Here is a 21,840-nt window from a genome sequence, read left to right on the forward strand (position 1 = left end):
CTTTATTTCTATAGCGCTCATAGTTAATCATTTTCTCTAATTTTCACAACCAGTGTTTTCTGCAGTTCCACTGGAAATTGTTCTGTCAACTGAATGATCACGACCCAACATACAGAGTTGACTGCACCTCTACAGTACAGCCTTGTTTTCATTCACATCAAATTAAATATGGTGGGAATAACCAGGAAACTGAAGTAAATCAGAAAAGTACAAAAAATTAATGGAAAAGGAGGAGGACAATCTTGGAGGCTCCATTCTTTCCCCTCTCTCCAATCATCTTTTCATTCTCCGAAACATGAACAAGTTAATTGCTTTGCTGGAAATAGCCAAATACGCCACTGTAGTCGGTATTCTATTCATGGATTAAATTGTTTATTGATGTGGGGTTAAACAGGTTCTTACTTTACAGACTGCCACGTCTCCTGTTCAAAGCCGCGGTGAATGGACTGAGCTATAGATGACTCCATCAGGTCAATGTAGCGCACCACTAGAGGGATGTACAGGTCCTGGAGGTGCTTGTGGAACGTTCCATTGTACAGGTGAGCTGGAGAACATGAAGGAAGAATGAAGGCTTTAACATGTATCAGAAGATATGCAACCAAGCTAAATATCGTTAGACACTTAATGCAATACTGCAGTGGAAATATATCTAGAGCACCACTTCCAGAAATCATTGGCAACATTTTAAAGCTTTTTGGGGGGTTTTAAACCCAAAAAACCTTAAAATAATAGAACACATTATTTAGGATGTTGAAAAACAAATGAACCTTTATGTTGTGTTGGGGTCATTTTGACCCGGAGAGGATTTTTTGTTCTCCGAAAATGTTAGTTAATGTTATCGTATTGGACTAAAACTTACTGACTTTGCTCATACAGGCTATAACTACTTCCCAAAATGTTGGGGATAATTTTAGTTCTTTTTTGGGATTTTTTCCCCACCTTGTTAGGGTGTTCCAATATTTTGCGATAATATAGCATAACGAGAGATTAACAAGCAATTTTTAAAAGGCTGGTCATTTATGAGTGGGAGCATCAAAGGTGTTACAACACAGCGGCTAAATAAATGAGTAAATTTACTTACATAACAAATGTAATGGTTTAAAAACCTCATGTAAGCATGGTGTTGTGTTGTCGTGCTACTTGTTTGCATATAAACTACTAATAAGGTTTTTAAAACAAGCTGATTTTTTTATAGTTATGTTTTTTTTATAAAGTTTTTGTAGAGGAGGCTGGGGTAAGATGTGTCACACTTAATCTAGCAAACTGTGGGTAAGGTTATGTTTGTCACATGATATATAAATATATATATATATATATATATATATATATATATATATATATATATATATATATATATATATATATATATATATATATATATATAAGAAAGGACCCAATATATATTCTACATTCAAATATTCAGAATTACCTTTTAACAGTCACACTTCTTTGTTTGAATGTAGATCTGATTGTAAATGGTAATAACTCATGTTTTATACAAAATGTATCTTTAACAAAATAATTTGGAAAATATCTAATCAAGTTGTGCTCAAAATTTGATATTTGAAAAGTTGATATCCCAAAAAATGAACCAGCTAAAATGTTCTCAAAAACAGTTTACAATGTCCAATTTAAAAATGGTTTTCTCCGAACGAATTATGAGTGTTTACGTTTTGAATGATACATAATTTATGATGATTACTAAAATATGTGTTAACGAAAAAAAGCAATAATCTCACAGCCTAGCCCTAGGCGATTTGTGCAGAACCATCCACATTTTGCATTCGGGTGGTTGAGGTCCAAAATCACTCCAAAAATACAAGATTTTAGAAAAGTAGAAAAGGTTTATGAAAACGTACAATAAAACAAGATTGATCAGAAAAGAGAAAGATGTCTAACCCTAACCCTAACCCTAACCCTAACCTAACCCTCAGCTTTTGTATTCGAAAAACTTAAGCAAAAGCATTAACCAGTTTTCTGTAATTTAATGCCAAGGCAATATTACACAAAAGTATAGTGTTATAAATTACCTTAAAAAAAAAAAAAAAAAAAACTCTTAGATGTACAATTTGAATAACTGCAGAAATACATCACAGTCTGTGAAAATGGTCTATAACAAATATATTAATAGAAATTTAAATTAAAAAATGTTAAAATTTATGTTCACGAATTTCCCAAAGTTGTGCCACTTTTGTTTTTCTTTTCTTTTCCTGATTGCAGACTCCCTAGTTTTACCTCTTATTTCACCATTTCACCTAGTAGACAACAAATTGTATGTAAAAGTGGCACAGCTTACCCCAATCTCCCGTACATATAAATGCACTCAATGTAATTAAACCACTTAGAAGGAAATGGAGGTCCGAGAGAGAGAGAGAGAGAGAGAGAGAGAGAGAGAAAGAGAGAGAGAGAGCGAGAGAGAGAGAGAGAGAGAGAGAGAGAGAGAGAGAGAGAGAGAGAGAGAGAGAGAGAGAGAGAGAGAGAGGCATGTCTCCTCAGGCATCATTAATTGTAATTCCCATCTCTCAACCTCATCATTAACACTAGCCTTTTTACTCTCATGGGTGTTTGAGTTCATTTCCCAACCATTTAACAATGATGAAACTCATTTGAGCATTTAGTGTCAATGTCACCACCATTTTTTTTGTCATGTGGACACACTAAAAACTGTAAAGTGCACTCACAACTGAAACTAATCCCTGTCCAAAATCAGGAATATCCTTCATTCATGTGTAATATCCTACATAGTGTTATCTTGGGGTCTCATTTGGTTGTTCTAAGGATTTGAAATAACATTGGATGAATTCAAGCCCTACTTACAGTAAGTACACATATACACACTAAATGAGGAACTGTTGAGAAAAGTTCAAGGTTTTTTGAGCACTCTCAGCTAAAACATTAGTCTAATTTGAAATAACAGATTTTTTATTTAACATGTTTAAATACATAATTTATTCCTGTGATGCAAAGCTGAATTTCCATCATCATTACTCCAGTCTTCAGTATCACATGATCCTTCAGAAATCATTTTAATATGCTGATAACATTTATTATAATCATCAGTTGAAAACAGTGCTTAATATTATGTGGAAACTGTGATCATTTTTTTTAGGATCCTTTGATGAATAGAAAGTAAAAAAAACAGCATTTATTTGAAATATTAGTCTTTTGTAACATTACAAAAGTCTTTACTGTCACTTTTGATCAATTTAATGCATCGTTGCTCAATAAAAGTATTATATTTAGTGCTGGGCAAATGATTAATCGCATCCAAAATAAAAGTTTGTGTTTACATAATATATGCGTGTGTACAGTGTATAATTATTATGTTTATATAAATACAAATATTTCTTAAATATATACATGTGTGTGTATTCAAATACGCATAATAATTATACACAGTACACGCACATATGTTATGTAAACACAAACTTTTATTTTGGATGCAATTAATCGCACTGGAAATTTATATCGCTATATCGAGGTGGTCATATTATTTTTATGATTTTGACTTTTTTTTTGTCATGTTTGAGTATTAGTGCTATCGATCTTCATATTGAAAAAATGAAAAAGAGCATTCTGCCAAACTTCTCATTTGGAGTTTCACAAAAGAAAGTCGGTCATGAGTTTGGGTGAGTAAATGATGACATTTTTAATTTCTGTGTGATATAATCCATTAACACTACCAATTAAATTCCAATTTTTTCCAAAATGTTTAACATGTTTCCAGCAGGCTTCCCTCATTAGAATTCTACCTTTGAGATTAAAAGAGATTAATGTCTCTGAGATTAATGTAGTGAGAACAGGGCAGACAAAAGCAATATGACGGGATCTTCTTCAAGAAAGTTCATATATGAAAGAGCGTGGGAGTTCCCTATATCTTTCTGCCAATTGTCTGTGTTATTACAGGCTGCCATTTCCATCGTCATGCTCCCTAGATAACCAAACATATCCATTCCAAATAAACTGCTGTTTGAACGACACACTAAAGCCTCTTAATTACCGTCGCAAATGTCACAGTCACGCGAAACAATCGTCAAACTTTAACTGGCTGTAGCTGTTGTTCTATCAATAGGCCAAAAACTCCTCGCGCAATTAATTTCATGTTGTGAAGTATTCAAAACCATATTCTTGTATCATTTCTGGTTGGTTACGAGAGATGCCTATGCTCAGGATATGTCAGACACTCACAAAACAAAAACCTCCTCATTAGGGTTCGGATATTTGACCTGTCAAATTTCAAACCGGTGGAGATAATTTGCCCTCCAGTGCCACAAACCGATCACACTGTATATCTAATTAGGTTGACAATAACAGTGTACAGCATGTTAACCTGCTCTCCTAACAAGTATTGTTGTCCAAAGCAACACTGGTGTTAATTAGCACGCTTAGAACTTTGGACAAACGGGAGCGGAAGGGGGGAGAAACAGGAAAACGTATTGCTTATAGCTGAATTGAACTCATTTCATAGCTGATAAACTTTACACAGAGCCATAAACACCATAGAAATTGAGGGGGACAAGTCCCCCCGAATAATTAGAAATGGCCAAATTGTCCCCCCAATATTTAATATTCTTGACGCTGCTCTGCTGTACTCCATTACACACCGCTCTGTTTGTTGCTAGGATGACAAAAGTAAAATGGGTCTTAACGCCGCTCGTCACTGTCAGAATGAGTGAGATGACCAATCAAATCAAAGAAGGCGTGGCTTACTGTTAGAGCGGATTCGAGTGCGACGAAAGAGTGCGTCGTGAGATGCAAGTAGCTAAACATTTAATATTTGGCGACGGTTTTACGATAAAAACGTTCAGCGACCAACAGTAATAATCAACTTGACATTTTTTGCGAAATTTCACCGTTTTGAATCGAAAATATGACATTATTTATGTAAATCATAACAGAATTTGACCTGACAAGAAAAGTTTTGCATTTTACATATTAGGCAGACGAAAATAAGAGTGAATGTATGCATACTTTTTTTATTCATAACTACAATAGAACTGTAACTTTTACTGTTCTTATCTCTTTTATAACTTAATTCCTTTGAATAAAGCAATAAGATCAATACCCCACGCAAAATAAAAAAAGTGTTATGCTGGCTTCACATGCTATCGGAAATGTGTTAATTCCCACTTCAGAAGTCGTGATTAAGAGCTTGTTGCATTCGAGTGCTTTGTTGTCGGAATGAACAGGAATCGTGGAGGACACTAGGTTCATTCTTCCCTATTTATTGGGAAAAACTTATTGAACCCAACATTATATGTAGTGTCACATGCACTGACAACCATAAACATTTAAGATGCTATCCAGAAAGTCTGCTATCTGCCGATTCTGTTATTTCGGTCAAATGAAGGCTGTTTTCGCTGAGTATAAAACATACAATATGCTTAAAATGATTACAAGTATATGCAAATGTGCACTACATTAATGACAAGACGAGACGATGTAGCTGTTTTGGGGGGGGGGAAACTAATAAATCACACCTGTCAACAACGTAGTTCTCCCCGCCACCATGTTTAAAGTTTATGGCACACCTATCTCGGGAATTTGGGTATCAAAATTATTTACGAACTTCCCAGTGGTAAACACGAAGTTCATGTGCAATTTAAACCTAGGAAACTCGTATTTACGATTATTCCGATAGCACGTGACGGCAGCATTACACAGTTATTATACTGAACTCAATCTCCAGTCAACTGACTTTAGCTGAATAATGACGCTATTGTCGTTTTTTTATTTTTTAGAGCTTGAATTTTGTTTGCATCACTGATCATTATTTTCCCATTTTTTTAAACAATCTGTATATTGTATAAAGCGCTATGTAAATAAAGGTGACAAACACTACACACGGTCAGTTCGGAGGAAGTTGTTGAGCAGCTGAAAGAGGGGGAAACTGTCCCAGGAGTCCTGTGGCTGGACAGCCAGCGCTGCGTCCATGTCCACCGTGTAGAGGGACAGGAAGGTCTCAGCGTGCTCACCCATCGCCTCTGGCCACCACGAGAAGGCCTGCAAAATACACACATGCATAAACAGCTATATTTGTCTTATTAGGGTGGTTCTTCAGTTAGGGACACTTTTGACTTTTTTCTATGCTAAACATTTATCATCTTCTGGACCAGGATCATTGCTATATTATAGTTTTTATTATTTTGAATTAGATTTAATATTTGCGTATTTTGATATTTTTGTCATTGTTTATTCGTTTTTAAAATGTGTTAATTTGATTAATTAGTTTTAGTTGATTTTGTTTTAGAACCATTTTATTTTACATTATTATACAATATTTTATTTGAGTTAAAGCTACAATATATAATTTTTCGCCAAAGAAAACGTAAAATCTGTATAAAAACAAAAAAAAAAGTAGGACGGGACTTGATTTTGCCCATGTGATCTATTTCATGTGAGTGACAGGTTGTCCCACCCACCAGTAAACACATCAGAGAAGAGAGGTCACTGAAGAGGGAGGGGAAGATATTTTGATTAAAGATTATGAGGGTACATTCATTTAAAAAAATGATGTGCATAGATAAATCATTTATAATTAATACCGCAATATTACATAAAAATTAGAATTGCCCATTTTGATTTCATGGTGATTTTAAGCTCTATAAAACATTTTTATTATTTTATCGAAGAGACAAAATAAAACCTTTAAGCACTCTTTACAGGAAAAATTATCATAATTAAAGAGACTAATAGAAATTCTTAAAAAATTCTATAGATAACGAATAGCGAATTAAGCTTATTTAATCTATTTTTAAAAACTTGATTTTCTTCCTTAGAAAATTATTCCTTAAAATCATTCCAATGGACATAAAAGTTCCCCTAATTAGAAAAGAATCACCCGTTAATATGTAAAATGCTGGAAATATGCTACATATTCTACACCTATGCAAACATACGATCACAAACAATAATGTCAAAAGGCATTGGGTAACAATAGAGAGAAACAGGATACAATACTGAGGGCGAAGCATTGTATACTTGGATACTCACAACAAAGCACAATAAAAACATGCATTCCTGCTTGGGTAGGTACTTTAAGGAATTTGACTTATAATTTCCACTTGGTACACTGAAAAAAAAAATGGTGTAGGAATTACTGACCTATAGAAATTGCTACATTTCACAGATGATTACAAAGGCAAGCACATTGAATTAAACGTGAAATTTTGAAGTAAAAAGACTGAAATTTTCTTATAAAACATACTCCAATAATCTTTGTTTTATTTACAAATTTTCGATTTTTTTTTCTTTTTACAGTGTAGATGCGCAGAAATCCCACATAATTAAGTTGCGGTCACATTCGTGAAGTTTCACTGAAATTTCATGGGGAAAAAGGTCCATGTATCGTAGCGATCACTTTCAAACCAAACAGCTTTTGGTTGGTCAACGGTGCAAAATCATGTGACCATCTTTAATCTGATGCAAAATCTGTGAGGGGAAATGTTTCACCCTGATTGTGTGAATTTCTATTGAAATTCTACCGAATTTTGCGAGCAAAATTTCACCGGAATAGTAGATTTTTGTGATTGGGCTCCTTTGATGTAGACCAATGCTCTAGTAACCACTCAGAACACTTTAGCAACGCCATGGAAACCATTCATAAAATTCCCTATGATCACGAAATGTTTTTATACCATGGGGAAAAATGGGAAATAACATCATATCAACGTTAATCGCTTTTAAATACATCAACATATTGATTTAAATGTTAAAGGTAACAGTTAAATGCACATAAAAATATAGCATTCAATTATTGGATTTTTTAAAAACCGTTTCACGTTTGGAAAAGGGAATTGCACTAGAAAGTAGCAGAATAAGGCTAAAGATCAAAAAAAGGACAATTGGCCATCCACGTGTCTTTTGTGGTCGCCTGCAGCTGACCAGAGCTCATGCATCCCTACTAAATTCCCCTGAGAAAAGGGAAAAATTCAGTGCCTTCTTCCTACATTGTGCCGAGCTCCCTATTGTCTGCCAGTATGTGCATTGAAGGCCCTTCTGAAAAGATCCAAGTCCATCAATGCATTTCTCTCTTTGCATTCTGCCACACGGCGGATCTTGGGGACGTCTGCAGCCAACTTAATTGAGAGTATCAAAGAAAGCCAGTTCATGTTGTCTTGTATTCTTCGCGGCAGTGTGCGAGCCAAGAACTTTCCATCCAAAGCGGTCGGCATAGAGCGATGGGGATAAAAGTGCAATCAGTCACGGTGAAGAATATGTGGTGGAGAGGAGAATGCTGACTTATTGAAGGGTGCTATTGTGTACGGATACCTGAGCGTGTGTGTGGGGAGGGGATGAACGTCACTCTTGTCTGACTAGATGTTTTACAGTCGCTGGCCTTGAGGGAGCTTGTCTTCAGGGCTTTCAGAGGCAGGTTTTGAATGGCATATAGAGCAGCTGACAAACATCAAAATGAGTCATTCACTGCTATATCCATTTCAGTCCAAACCAGAGCCAATTATTTTTTTCTGAGCTAGTGGTGTGCGATATTGAAAAAAATGACATCTCAATATTTTCTAGGATTTTATCGATCATGATAATTAGACAGTATTTTGCTGAGTGTGTTTATTGTGTTGGTACCTTGGCAGGTTTAAGACTCCCAAAGCTTTTGATATTCTTCATATTCTGTGGGGTGATTGATTTTTTATTTTCTGACATTTAATCAATAAATTGAGTGGTGCATGTATGACATCACTTTGTAGGCCAAAACGTGGAAGCAAGTTAGCATTTTAGCACTTCCAGTTCCATCGTCCTCCATTACTCGAGTGAAAGTAAAAGTAATACTGGTCAAATATTACTCTGTTACAAGTGAAAGTTGTTAAAAACTATTTTTACTTAAGTAAAAGTACAGAAGTACTTACTTTTAAAAGTACTTAAGTATCAAAAGTAAATTTCCTTTTTTATGTCAATGCATTATTTTATTATTGTTGTATTGTTGTATAAATGCACGCTATGCCATGGTGGTTTAAGCCAGTCAGTGATGCTCCATACGACTACCTTGAACTAATTTAAATCCTTAAAAATTACAAAGCTTTTTACAAAGCTGCTGTCACTTTAAGGCAGAATGCACAAATACTACACACTGATACACATCCGAAATTCCCCCAACTGTTTACGTTCACTTAAGACATAATCAGCTTTGTTTACGTGAATACTTTCCAAAATGAAAATTTTGACATTTTGTGTGCATTGTTCTGTTTAAGTGCGAAAAAAACACACAAAAGAAAGCTCTATTCAGTACTCGTGCTCTGGCATTTCAGAGGCACAAAAAAACAGACTGAACTGAACTGAACTGACTGAACTCTTTCATCATACTTTTTCAGATTCATCCATATGTCTATGCTTCTCTTTCTCCCAGACGTTTATATTTTGCAAAAAAAAAAAAAAAAAAACTTTTAAAGAAGAACAAAAAATCATCCACTGACTTGCAAAGCTGCTACAGAAATGACTTTTGACTTCGAGGACCTTGATAGAAATGTAAAAAGTACAATATTTGTCTTTCAAATGTAGTAAAGTTTAAGTAAAAGTTTCCCTAAAAAAATAATACTTCAGTAAAGTACAGATACTCAAAAAGTGTACTTAAGTACAGTACTCAAGTAAATGTACTTCGTTACTGTCCACCTCTGATCGTCCCAAAGTCAATGGATACTTTCATACACCAGAGTATATGGAGTCCATCATACACCAGGCACGACGCAAGTGTTTTTTTTGCTAGTTTCAGCCCGACGCAGTTATAATTTTCACGTCCAGTGCCCACATTGTTTAAATAGCAAATGCATTTGCGCCCATTTGTGCGGCCATGGAAGCAAGTTAGCATTTTAGCACTTCCAGTTCCATCGTCCTCCATTACTCGAGTGAAAGTAAAAGTAATTCATCGTCAAAAGTAAATTTCCGATGGCACTTCCAGTTCCATCGTCCTCCATTACTCGAGTGAAAGTAAAAGTAATTCATCGTCAAAAGTAAATTTCCTTTTTTATGTCAATGCATTATTTTATTATTGTTGTATTGTTGTATAAATGCACGCTATGCCATGGTGGTTTAAGCCAGTCAGTGATGCTCCATACGACTACCTTGAACTAATTTAAATACTTAAAAATTTGTGCGGCCATGGAAGCAAGTCCAACTCTGCCGTCATTATGTTAAGCCGCCCACCGACTTGATACACGATGTGATTGGCCTGTCCAGAGTTTGGTTTTTCCAGCTCGCAAGCCAACGGAGAGTTGCTAGATGTCCTGGCTGCAAATTATATTTGCTGCCGCAAGGGTGCGTCTAGATTTCTAGGCTAAGCACAACTGGCTTTCAAAGGGAATGGGAGATGAGACTCTGATTGGTTTGTTTCAAGTTGCGCCCAAAACACACTCTTTACTCATTAAGAGAATAGGAATAGGAATAGGCAGGCCGGCCATTTTTCCCGAAGTTAAACTAGCAAAATGGATTTGGACAAGCCCTAAGTGCACCTGCGCCATATGCTTCAGACCATGCGCTCAGATCGTTAAAATAGGGCTCGATGTGTTTTTTTGAATGGCTGTAATAAGGTCTGTGGTGAACACAAGCTCAAGACATTTTTCACATTTTATTCTACGACATAAAATACATCAATATTACCCCATTCGTAATTTTTTAAAGCTGTTATGTGTCTTGAAAAAGGCGGTTGCTAGCAAGTGGCTAAACGGGACTACAGAGGCTGTCGAGGAGATTAAACGTCATCACGCCTCAGAGCTCAGTCCACTTTTACAGCCTCGTTATGCTCATAATTGTGCTCTTATAAACTAAAACTCAAATTTTCTGGGAAAATGTTTTAAGAAAAAAAAAGTGAAAGAGTTGTCGGAAGCTTAGTGATGGTGTCATTGAAGTCGTGGGGACGTGGTGTAGTCCGTTTATAGCTACCTTTAGCTTTTTACTTCTGGCGACTGCATTTAGTCTTTACGGTCTTGTGAACAATTGAATGCATCCTTGCTGAAGTATTAATTAAAGTATTAATTTCTCTAAAAAAAAGAAATAAATCTTACTGATCCCAAACACGTTTGATCTATATTTTATATACATATCAGACTTGGATAGTTCAAAGAGTTAGTGGTTAATAGATATAAATTTAGAGCGCAAAAAATAAAAATAAGAGGGCAAGTTATTGATTAATTGTCTGTGTGAAAATGCTGTAACACACACATAAATTGTGATAAATGATACCCAATATGTTTCGTTTGTAAAAGCATAAATGATACAAAAAATCCATCCAGTCTACAACACAAAGAGAAGGTGGCATGTATTTCTTTTAATGCTAAATAACACAACACAACACAAAATGAGAGCGAAATATAAGATGAACCTTACCTCTCTTCCCTAATGCATTACAAACGTAGGAGTGGTAAAGAAAGAGAGAGAGAAATATCAAATAGACACACACATTCTTATGCATAGTGAACATTGGAACACTTTCCATGTAAAACACATTTGATTAGACAATATTTGACTTCTCGTTTCAAACTGTGAGTGTGACCATAATTTCACTAATGTAGATCTGAGCACATCACGCACACACACCTTGATGTTTCCTTAGTGACAGCATGTGGGACATTTGTCTTGTTAGGCACAGCCTGCTTTCTGGCATCATTGTCTCTGTCGTCTGTGACAGCTGTTGAAAGCTTGAGGCCTAAAAATACCCCGGTACCTTGCCAGCAGATGTCTACATCCACATTTTTAGTTAGGAAAATTATCGCTTTTGCTGTCTTCGAAGCCTGAACACCGAGTATTGACAAATTTCCTTTGATCATTTTTTTTTTTTTTATGTTGACGTGAGAGCGATAGCGGTTGCTGGCCTTGTGCAGATGGGCCGTGGGCGTTGTTTTCCTGTGCCGCTACTATGAGCTGGCATTGGACGGGTAAGCTGTCACTCGCTAACAGCTGTTATGGCAACGCGGTGAAGTAAATGGACAGCAAGACGGTAAATGATCACGAGTCCGCTCTGAAATGATCATGCAATACCTTCTGGAGCAACATGCAAAGCCAAAAGGCCCGAAGATAAACAAAGATTGATTCTCTGTCTTACGTGACTGTGGGTTTTCTGAACTTATGTTATAAAGTACTGGAAGAGATGTGACAGGATCAATGGCGAATTCACTATGAACAAAAAGGTGGTGCTGGTGTGGAATAATGTGTTTAATACAGGACCATAGACATTGAGGGGGATAATAATAGGAATATGCCAAAATGGTCCCCCCCAACCTTTGATATTTCTTCATGCTGCTCTCCGTTACAAACCGCACTGTTTGTTAGGATGACAGATGTTTTAGGTTAAATTTTTAGGCTGGTCTGCCTGAGTGGTCAAAATAATGGCCAATCAGATCAAAGAAGGCAGGGCTTACTATTCCCTGAAGACGAGTGTAAATTTCATCGCGGCACTTTTCATTTTTACAGTGAAAGAGTGCGTGCGTGATAAGATACAGGTAGCTAAACATTTAATATGGATATGTTTAATTAGACCTGGAACTTATTTTACATTCTTATTTCTTCTTTATTCCCTTAAATCCTTTAATTATTTAATTTCTTTAAATAAAAAGACCACCCCCTCCCCTTAAAAAAAAAGTTGGTCTCCCCAATGTTCAAGACATGGTTACAGCCTTGGTTTAATATGACAAACAAGAAAAAAGAGCATTGATACGGAGACATAATAAAAATAAATGAAGGCTTTCATAGCAGGAAATCGTCAGGACTTGGCCACCGGTTGGTTGTCTGACAGCAATAACTCTTTATCATTAGATATTCCACAGGTCTTACCTCAGAGTGATGCTCATCGTTCTGCTGTAACACCTCCATACACAGCTCTCCTAGTCTGATCATGTCTTCCAGTCTTTTCTCTGGAGGCGCCTGACTGCTATCTGCCGACACACAGACGTCCGAACAGTCACAACACATGTCTAACACTCCAAACACTTTTACTACGAACCAAACGCAATAGATCTAAAGGGCTCAACAATAAGGATTTGGCCAGCTACACTGTAAAAAAAAACTGTTAAAACTGCTGAGTGTTAATACAACTTCACATTTTAAGTTGACTAAACTTCTATTTTTTAAGGCAGCATGTACACTTAATTAAGTTGAAACTATTTTTTATAGTGTACATCAGGGGTGTCAAATTCATTTTAGGTGGAGGGCCAGATGGGAAGAAATTAGAATTAGAATTACTTTTTTTTTTTTTTTAAACCTTAGTGTGCTGACAGTTACATTAATATTACCATACAAACTACAGATTAATATTACAAGAAAACTACAAAAAGAAACTGCTCTTTGAAAACTGCATTTATTTTTTTACAATAAATGTTACATTTAATATACATTTTTTTTTATTTGTTATGCACCAATTGTGCTTTTTCATGGCCAATTCAATTTTTTTTTTACAAGCTAATTGACTAATTCTGATACCGGTTGCAGATGTTTTTTCTTTGTTTAAGCAAATTTATTTGTTGTTTATTTGTTCTATAATAGACCAAACAAGCCTTAAACTAAAAATATGTGTAGCCATTTGAAATTAGAGGCAACCACACCATTTTACCCACAATCTAAACAAAGATGTTACACACATGAGTATGAGCAGTTGTTTTGTATTTAAATTAGACAAAAACAGCATGATTAGACTTTAGCTTTGTTAAATTATGCTACATGAGACACACCTGCACAAAACAAAAATAGCAGAAGGACTGAATGAAAATGCACAGCTCATAAATAGGCTACTACTTTATACAGAGATAAGAGGGAAAGAAAATGCTATTCCATACATATTCATATACAGTTTTGGGACGTCTGCCTTTACATGCACATGAACTTTAACGACATCCCATTTTTAATCCGTAGGGTTTAATATGGAGTTGGCCCACCCTTTGCAGCTATAACAGCTTCAACTCTTCTGGGAAGACGTTCCACAAGGTTTAGTAGTGTGTTTTTAGGAGTTTTTGACCATTCTTCTAGAAGCGCATTTGTGAGGTCAGACACTGATGTTGGACGAGAAGGCCTGGACTGTCGGTTTGAGGTCAGGACTCTGTGCAGGCCAGTCAAGTTCCTCCACACCAAACTCACTCATCCATGTCTTTATGGACCTTGCTTTGTGCACTGGTGCAGTCATGTTGGAACAGGAAGGGCCATCCCCAAACCGTTCCCACAAAGTTGGGAGCATGAAATTGTCCAAAATGTCTTGGTATGTTGAAGCATTAAGAGTTCCTTTCACTGGAACTAAGGGGCCAAGACCAACCCCTGAAAAACACCTGTCCTGGCCATGGAAGTGATTGGAACACCTGAATTCAATGATTTGGAGGGGTGTCCCAATACTTTTGGCAATATAGCGTATATATCCTGAACAAAATTATAAACACAACACTTTTGCTTCAAGAATGAAACAAAATTTAGTTTCGTGATGACCTCACACCACGGTAGGCATCTCATTATTTTGCGGTGATGTGGTTATCGCCACACCCCTACCCACCGCCACCATGGGCCACTTAATCCACAACGTTGACATCAGCAAACCGCTCACCCGCACGACGCCATACATGCTGTCTGATATCTGCCCTGAACAGTGAAAACCGGGATTCATCCGTGAAGAGAACACATCTCCAAAGTGCCAGACGCCATTGAATGTGAGCATTTGCCCACTCAAGTCGGTTACGACGACAAACTGCAGTCAGGTCAAGACCCCGATGAGGACGACGAGCATGCAGATGAGCTTCCCTGAGACGGTTTCTGACAGTTTGTGCCGAAATTTTTTTGTTATGCAAACCGATTGTTGCAGTAGCCGTCCGGGTGGCTGGTCTCAGACGATCTTGGAGGTGAAGATGCTGGATGTGGAGGTCCTGGGCTGGTGTGGTTACACGTGGTCTGCGGTTGTGAGGCTGGTAGGATGTACAGCCAAATTATCTGAAACGCCTTTGGAGACGATATTTGGTAGAGAAATGAACATTCAATTCACGGGGCAACAACTCTGGTGGACATTCCTGCAGTCAGCATGCCAATTGCACGCTCCCTCAAAACTTGCGACATCTGTGGCATTGTGCTGTGTGATAAAACTGCACATTTTAGAGTGGCCTTTTATTTTGGCCAGCCTGAGGCACACCTGTGCAATAATCATGCTGTCTAATCATGATATGCCACATCTGTGAGGTGGATGGATTATCTCGGCAAAGGAGAAGTGCTCACTAACACAGATTTAGACAGATCTGTGAACAATATTTGAGAGAAATAGGCCTTTTGTGTACATAGAAAAAGTCTTAGATCTTTGAGTTCAGCTCATGAAAAATGGGGCAAAAACAAAAGTGTTGCATTTATAATTTTGTTCAGTATGTGTATATATATATATATATATATATATATATATATATATATATATATATATATATATATATATATATATATATATATATATATATATATATATATGTGTGTGTGTGTGTGTGTGTGTGTGTGTGTGTGTGTGTGTGTGTGTGTGTGTGTGTGTGTAATATATATGTTTAGTTTGGTTTTGTTTCTATGGCTGCATCTGAAAACTTCGTAGGGATGCATTCCGAGGTAGGAATTCATTGTTAGCCTCACTTCCCATCTCCTGAGAGACCTTCATCTGACCGATTTTTGAAGGCAGCATAGATGTATCCTTCGCTGCCTTTGATATCCTACAATCCTGTGCATTCTGTGACATTTGAGCTAAAAAAATAAAGATGTTCTCTGAAAGTTGCGATTGCTGGTCAGTTTATATGTAAATGTACCTTTTTGACCAACGTTTTACACTTCATATGTAATTTCTAGCGAGAAATGACTACTGTACTAATTAAATATTTGTTTAGTTCTCACCAAAGCTCTATTTTTCTGTAGATCATTAAACTGTTATGCTGCCTATAATGAGCATGGCCGTAGCCAATTATGAGGTCAAATTTTTTCGAGGTTTATATAATAAATGTTGTAAAATAACTGACTAATTGAGTATTTACCCTACTTTAGTGCTGCCAGGATATTGCACAGCACCAAGATCTTCTCATCTGAGCTGCCTCTGTGGTCTGTCATCCGCTCGTCAGTCAGAATATTGATGGCCAATCAAATTCATGTTCACAGAAGCTGCTGAACGTGAATTCACAGAGCGAGAGTCACATGGCGGTTTAGTAAACGGTGCGAGATGCAAGTAGCTAAACTAAACATTTCATATTTGACTGTTTTAGGATGAAATGTTAAATAACTGACAAAAATAATCAGGCAAACTAATAACATTTAGTCTAATTTTGAATTAAAAAATGCTTATAATTTACGTGATTCATGTTATGTAATAGTCAGTAGCCTACTGTCAATATGAGGAGACAAGAAACATTAACAAAGCCGATTTCATCAGATTAGGAATAAGACAATGAATGTGTACATATTGTAAATTAATTTAATACACTTATTTACCTAGCGTTTGTAGCCTTCAGTGAATTAACTTGTCTAAGAAAATTCTTAATAAAATATAGGCTAAATATCAGTTGACCCTATGTTTACTTTCTTCACTGACACAGACGGAAATGAAAAGACTATCAGTCTATCAAGCTCAGCTTTAGGAGGGGAAGAGACAGGGCAAGAGAAGGAGACTGAGAGAAAAATAGTGAAAGAGTGATGGAAATGAGAGAGTGATGGAAATAAGAGAGTGATGAGGATACTGACTAACAAGGTTTTGAAAGCTTTTTTGGGGGGGCCTTCTAACATCTTAAAAGTTCAAAAGAACAGCATTTATTTAAAATATAAATCCTTTGTAGTATTATACATGTATTTACTGTAACTTTTGGATCAAATTAATGATTTCTTGCTGTATACAAGTATTCATTTCTTTTGAACGGTAGTGTCATTTTTTGTGCTGGGGCTACTGAAAACATTGGCAGGAGTTCTGATAGATTTCCTCTTCTCAAATCCAAACTACTGGCTGACAAGTGCCAGCAAAAGAAAAAAAATCCTTACTGTTGAGCCCTGAAAAGTATTCTGCGAGAACCTTCGATCTGGGCGTAGTCGGTCAGCTGAGAGTAATTGATGAGCGCAGCTTTTTCCAGGCACTTCTGAACTATCTTGTGCATCTCCTCAGTTGGGACCGGTGTGGTGATGTCTTTCATCAGAGCCTGAAGAACGACACACTTTTTCTCTCATTTATTACACTTTAAGCACATGCTAGTACACATAAGACATGCATATAAGGTGTGAAGCATGCACAGTTAATTGGCGGACACTCACCCTTTCCAGAAGAGAGAGTGTGGCTTTAAGAGCCCCCTCCGGTCGCCCGAAGGGGAAACAGTACCTACGGGCAAGAAGACAAGAGTAAAACTCGAGTGGTAATTAACTGAAGGCATAGAAGAAAGAAGACTGAGCACAAGCTGAAGGAGTCAGTCACAAACCGCTGTTTCTCAGCTATCATGGGACAATAATTACGTCTTTTAAATAGAGATGTTTTCCAAAGCCTGTTGAGGAGGGACAGGTGTCAGCGTACGTACGGACAATGCTAAATGGCATGAATGAAGACGAAAGAGAAGTGGTTCTCATAAAAGGCCTCACACCACAGGTGTGAAAGTCCCCCCGAACGGCCCTCGGCGCGGTTTTCGTGCATGTGGGGCAAGAGGCACACTTACCAAGTGACTCAACAAGGTCTAATCAGCTTGGGCTGGGAACCGCGCTTAATCCCCAGCACGCCCCGCACCGGCCTTGCCTCTGCCGGCCATTTGCATAATCTGAGATGTTGTTTGTAGCTTTTGTTTGAGTGGTTATTAAGTTCTGCTGCAACCGCAAGACTCAAACCCCCTTTACTAGTATTTCCAGCACTCTACAGCAGGGCCAGCAGGAGGTCGGTTTAAAACTAGGACCAATCGGGAGGGGGTGTGTTAAATGAGTAAACCGTAAGCTGAGATGCTTTACAGTGGTTATCAACTGGTTTTGCTTCAGTGACCAGATATTACATTGTTAATACACTGTTATTACAATGTAATTACATGATTATAAAATTTATTATTTGGATTTTTTTAGGTTTTTTTGTTACAGACTAGTTATCTTAAAGGGATAGTTCACCCAAATATGAAAATTAGCCCATGATTTATTCACCCTCAAGTCATTCTAGGTGTATATGACATTCTTCTTTTCAGACGAATACAATCGGAGTTATATTAAAAATGTCCTGACTCTTCCAAGCTTTATAATGGCAGTGAATGGCTGTTTCTGTTTTGTCCATAAAAGGCATCTATCCATCATAAAAGTGCTCCACACAGCTTAATAAAGGCCTTTGTGTAAGAAAAATCCCCATATTTAAAACTTTACGAACTGTAATCTCTAACTTCTGCTAACTGTCGTACGTGCGCTCACGAGAGACTGACGTTCCGGCGTATGACGTAGGACACAGGCGTAGCGCAAGTTCCGGTGACAGAGGATAGAGTAAAACAAAACATAGCATCGCATATTCTCACCGGAGCGTCCTACGTCATACCCTGGAACGCCAGTCTCTCGTGAACGCACGTACGACAGAGGCTTGGAAGAGCCAGGAATTTTTTTATATATAACTACAATTGTATTCATCTAAAAGAAGAATGTCATATACATCTAGGATGACTTGAGGGCGAGTAAATCATGGGCTAATTTTCATTTTTGGGTGAACTATCCCCTTTTTTTAAATATAAATTGATGTACATTATTAAGATTATAGGACAGAATTGGATGTGGGAGCTTGTCATACCTGAAATGTGTGATTTGCTTCTCCAATAAAGTCAACAGTCTGCTCCTGATCTCCTCAAACTCCTCCTTCTCCTGTTCTGTAACTGTGCCCATGCCATCCGGTCTGCCAAAACAAGGAGGAAACATTCAATTTTCGGTTTTATTCTTTACAACACCTGTTCTTTCATTCCAAATGCCCTTGGATCCCGTGCTTCAACTTCATAATCAAAAGATTTTTCAAAGATAGCTGTAAGTTTCACAATTATTCCAGCTGAACGGAACAATGCTTCAGCTCTCATACAAGGGTTCTGCAATCCAAAACTCTTAAATAAAAGAATATCAAAATAAATGTATCCTTGGTGAATCATATTAAGGTAATGCAAGAAGGGAAGCAACTGGAAATATCTTTAAAAGATCACATTTTTCAAATGAGTTGAATGAATAAATATTTTTGGTGTATGTTTCTTCATACATAAAACTAATATTTGCTAAATAAAAAAAATACAAAAATATAATAAGAATATTGGTGTGTTGTGTGTGTGTGTGCATTCAGATTTTTTAAAACATTTGATATAATATTATTCTATATTATTACGATTATTATATAGGAAATGCAATATAATATAATGCATATTCTTTGTTAAACAAACGACCATTTGATAAACATTAGATTTTTTCTTAAATTTTTTAACAATAAACAAGCCAGAATGAGAATGTGAAAACACATATCAATACAACAAAACATTGAAATTTGATAAACATTTATGCATAAAAATAAATCATAAAAAAATCAGATCAAATTAAAATTTAATATTTAAATGTATTTTAATTTTTTTTATAAATTTAAATATTTATAATTTAGTAAATGTCTAATCTCATTTTTAATGTTATAATTATTAATTTCATTTTAGTTTGAATAATGTTCAAAACAATTGAAGATATGAGACTAACAAATGAGATGTTTAATCAAAATAAAAAAATAAAAAAATAAGACTACAAATTATTCAAAAACTAATTAAATAAAATAGATATCAAATCATATTTAATAGATGAGACATTCTATTATTTTGAATGGAATTCTTATTAGAATTATTTTATATTTATTTTATTTAGGATAACATTATTGTTTCAATCATTTACTATTTATTTCAATTCCTTAAATCACAGAATTAAACTAAAAGGGCTTTTTCGGTACCTCATAAATGCAATAATCAAATGTAGCCAGCATATGTTCAACCACTAAGCACAAAAGTAATCATTCCAAACTTCAGTTTTTAACTGTCGACAATGGGCAGTTTAGTTAGAAGCCATTGTGCCTTGCTATCCAAACCCTCCACACTTTCTGAATGGCACAGCTTAGCGCTGTAGAGAAAGTGCTTTCCTTACACGCAGAGGTAAAGGCAACTTGTAAACCTGTCTGTTCTGCAAATCCCTCTCTCCATTAAATGAAATCTGCCTTTTCTTTTTGACAAGAGCCAGCTAATCCCAAGAGAACACAAAGAGGGAGTGTGAAGAGCGGCAGAAGATGTGTATGCGCGAGCATGGGGGGGAGATCAGCGCCTACAAATGAAAAGAAAAGAAAAATCTCCTTTTTGCATTATGGTAAAGGCTAAGGAGTGTATAAACTCAACATCGACCCTTTAATCTCAGTGTCTTTGTCTGTCGTACTGTGTAGGCTCATTAGTTCTTAAGGAAGGCCTCTTAGTTTAACTGCATCTAACAAGAGGCCTGGGAATTGAACTGTTAGCACGAGGGAGAATCACTAGAGTCTATCCGTGTTTGTAGCTCCCAGTACATCACCAAACCTACGACTACCAAAGCCTTACGACTTCAGTCAGTAATTAAGTCTCTCACAATTCACACATCCTCCCCATTGACTTGACTAATGCTAAACGAATCCTTCAAACCTTGAAACACATCCAATTCTACCTTACATAACAACATTATTAGTGGTGTTTGCTAAGGAAGGCATCACTTTTGCGATCATTATTCAGGGCTTTATAATAAGGACGTCCCACTGGCAGGGGGCCAATGTGAGAGAATTTGGGGCCACAGTTGATGGAACCGTCACTGTATGTCGTGTTGATCACGTGCATGTAGTTTTATACCTCGAAAAATGTAAACTTCAAATTTTCTGTGACATTTGGTTGTAAATTCTGCTTGCCAACGCCAGATTGTCAAATCATCGGCTAACATGACGTTTTGATGAAACTGCATGAATGACATAAGAATGAGTTGAAAATGACAAACTAATCAGTATGTTTCGCTATTTATGCCATTATTTATTAATTAACATATGTCTGGAGTCTTCTGTATAGTTATAATACCTATATAATTTCCAGGTAATATTGCAAAACTTTGTACACATGCATTTATAAATAAAACGAACATTTTCTGGAAAAAAAATATAAATGTGAAAAAATAATAATAATACAAAATACAAAAATATAATATAATATTTGTGTGTGCGCATTGATTTATATATATAAATATATAAATATATAAAGACAAAATTGAAACATTTTAAAATAAATAAATAAAACCTCGACCTGGACCAGTGAGCAACCACCTACAGCAACCACAAAGAAAACAAGGCAGAGTTGCCAGGTCAGCAAAACAAAACTAGCCCAAAATATGCCATTCACATACATAAAATACACATATTACACTACTGTCATGCAAAATGAAAACCACTATATCATAGTGATCAAAAAACTTAGCACAGTTTTATTATTAGTAGAATATAAAATATTCCAATACAAACATTTCAGTCAAATATAATTTATGCTATATGTCAAACCTTTAACAAGTGGGGGTCATCCCATGTAAAAATAGCCCAATTCCGCGGGAAACCCGCAGATGTGGCAACCCTGAGAGTCAGTGGATTTTAAATGGACAAGCACTATTAACATTTCATTTGCACTTATTTTTCTAAATTGCTTGAATATGTCTGCAAAGCCGTAAATGTAACAGTAAGATGTATACTGCACACAATCACAACAAGCTCCAAGATACTCCATTTCAAAGTGAAGGAACTCAAATGTGCTGAAAAACCCTGTGAAAGTGTTGTTCCCCTCCACCTCACGCAGCGCTGCCTCATGCTTGGCAGCCCTAGTGGGAGCGGGTGCAGTGTGCCGGCCTGTTGGGGGGCCG

At 36.4% G+C, this 21,840-nt stretch overlaps 1 protein-coding gene across 6 annotated transcripts in view; it reads right to left on the reverse strand.

Annotated features, from left to right (window-relative positions):
- cadps2 (Ca++-dependent secretion activator 2) overlaps positions 1-21,840 on the reverse strand; it is a 202,499-nt gene that overhangs the window by 22,215 nt on the left and 158,444 nt on the right. For all 6 annotated transcript variants that reach the window (XR_013815960.1, XR_013815961.1, XM_079809208.1 and 3 more), the window contains exons 14-19: positions 18,710-18,811; positions 17,227-17,290; positions 16,991-17,114; positions 12,775-12,875; positions 5,847-6,003; positions 403-544 (exon numbers count right to left, since the gene is read on the reverse strand). Coding sequence is in view for 4 of the 6 variants with exons in the window: in XM_079809208.1 (XP_079665334.1) it covers positions 403-544; positions 5,847-6,003; positions 12,775-12,875; positions 16,991-17,114; positions 17,227-17,290; positions 18,710-18,811 (690 nt within the window). In the remaining 2 variants the exon portion in view is untranslated. The remainder of the gene's footprint in view (positions 1-402; positions 545-5,846; positions 6,004-12,774; positions 12,876-16,990; positions 17,115-17,226; positions 17,291-18,709; positions 18,812-21,840) is intronic.

This window comes from Gobio gobio (assembly GCF_949357685.1).
Source record: "Gobio gobio genome assembly, chromosome: 25".
NCBI lineage: Eukaryota > Metazoa > Chordata > Actinopteri > Cypriniformes > Gobionidae > Gobio > Gobio gobio.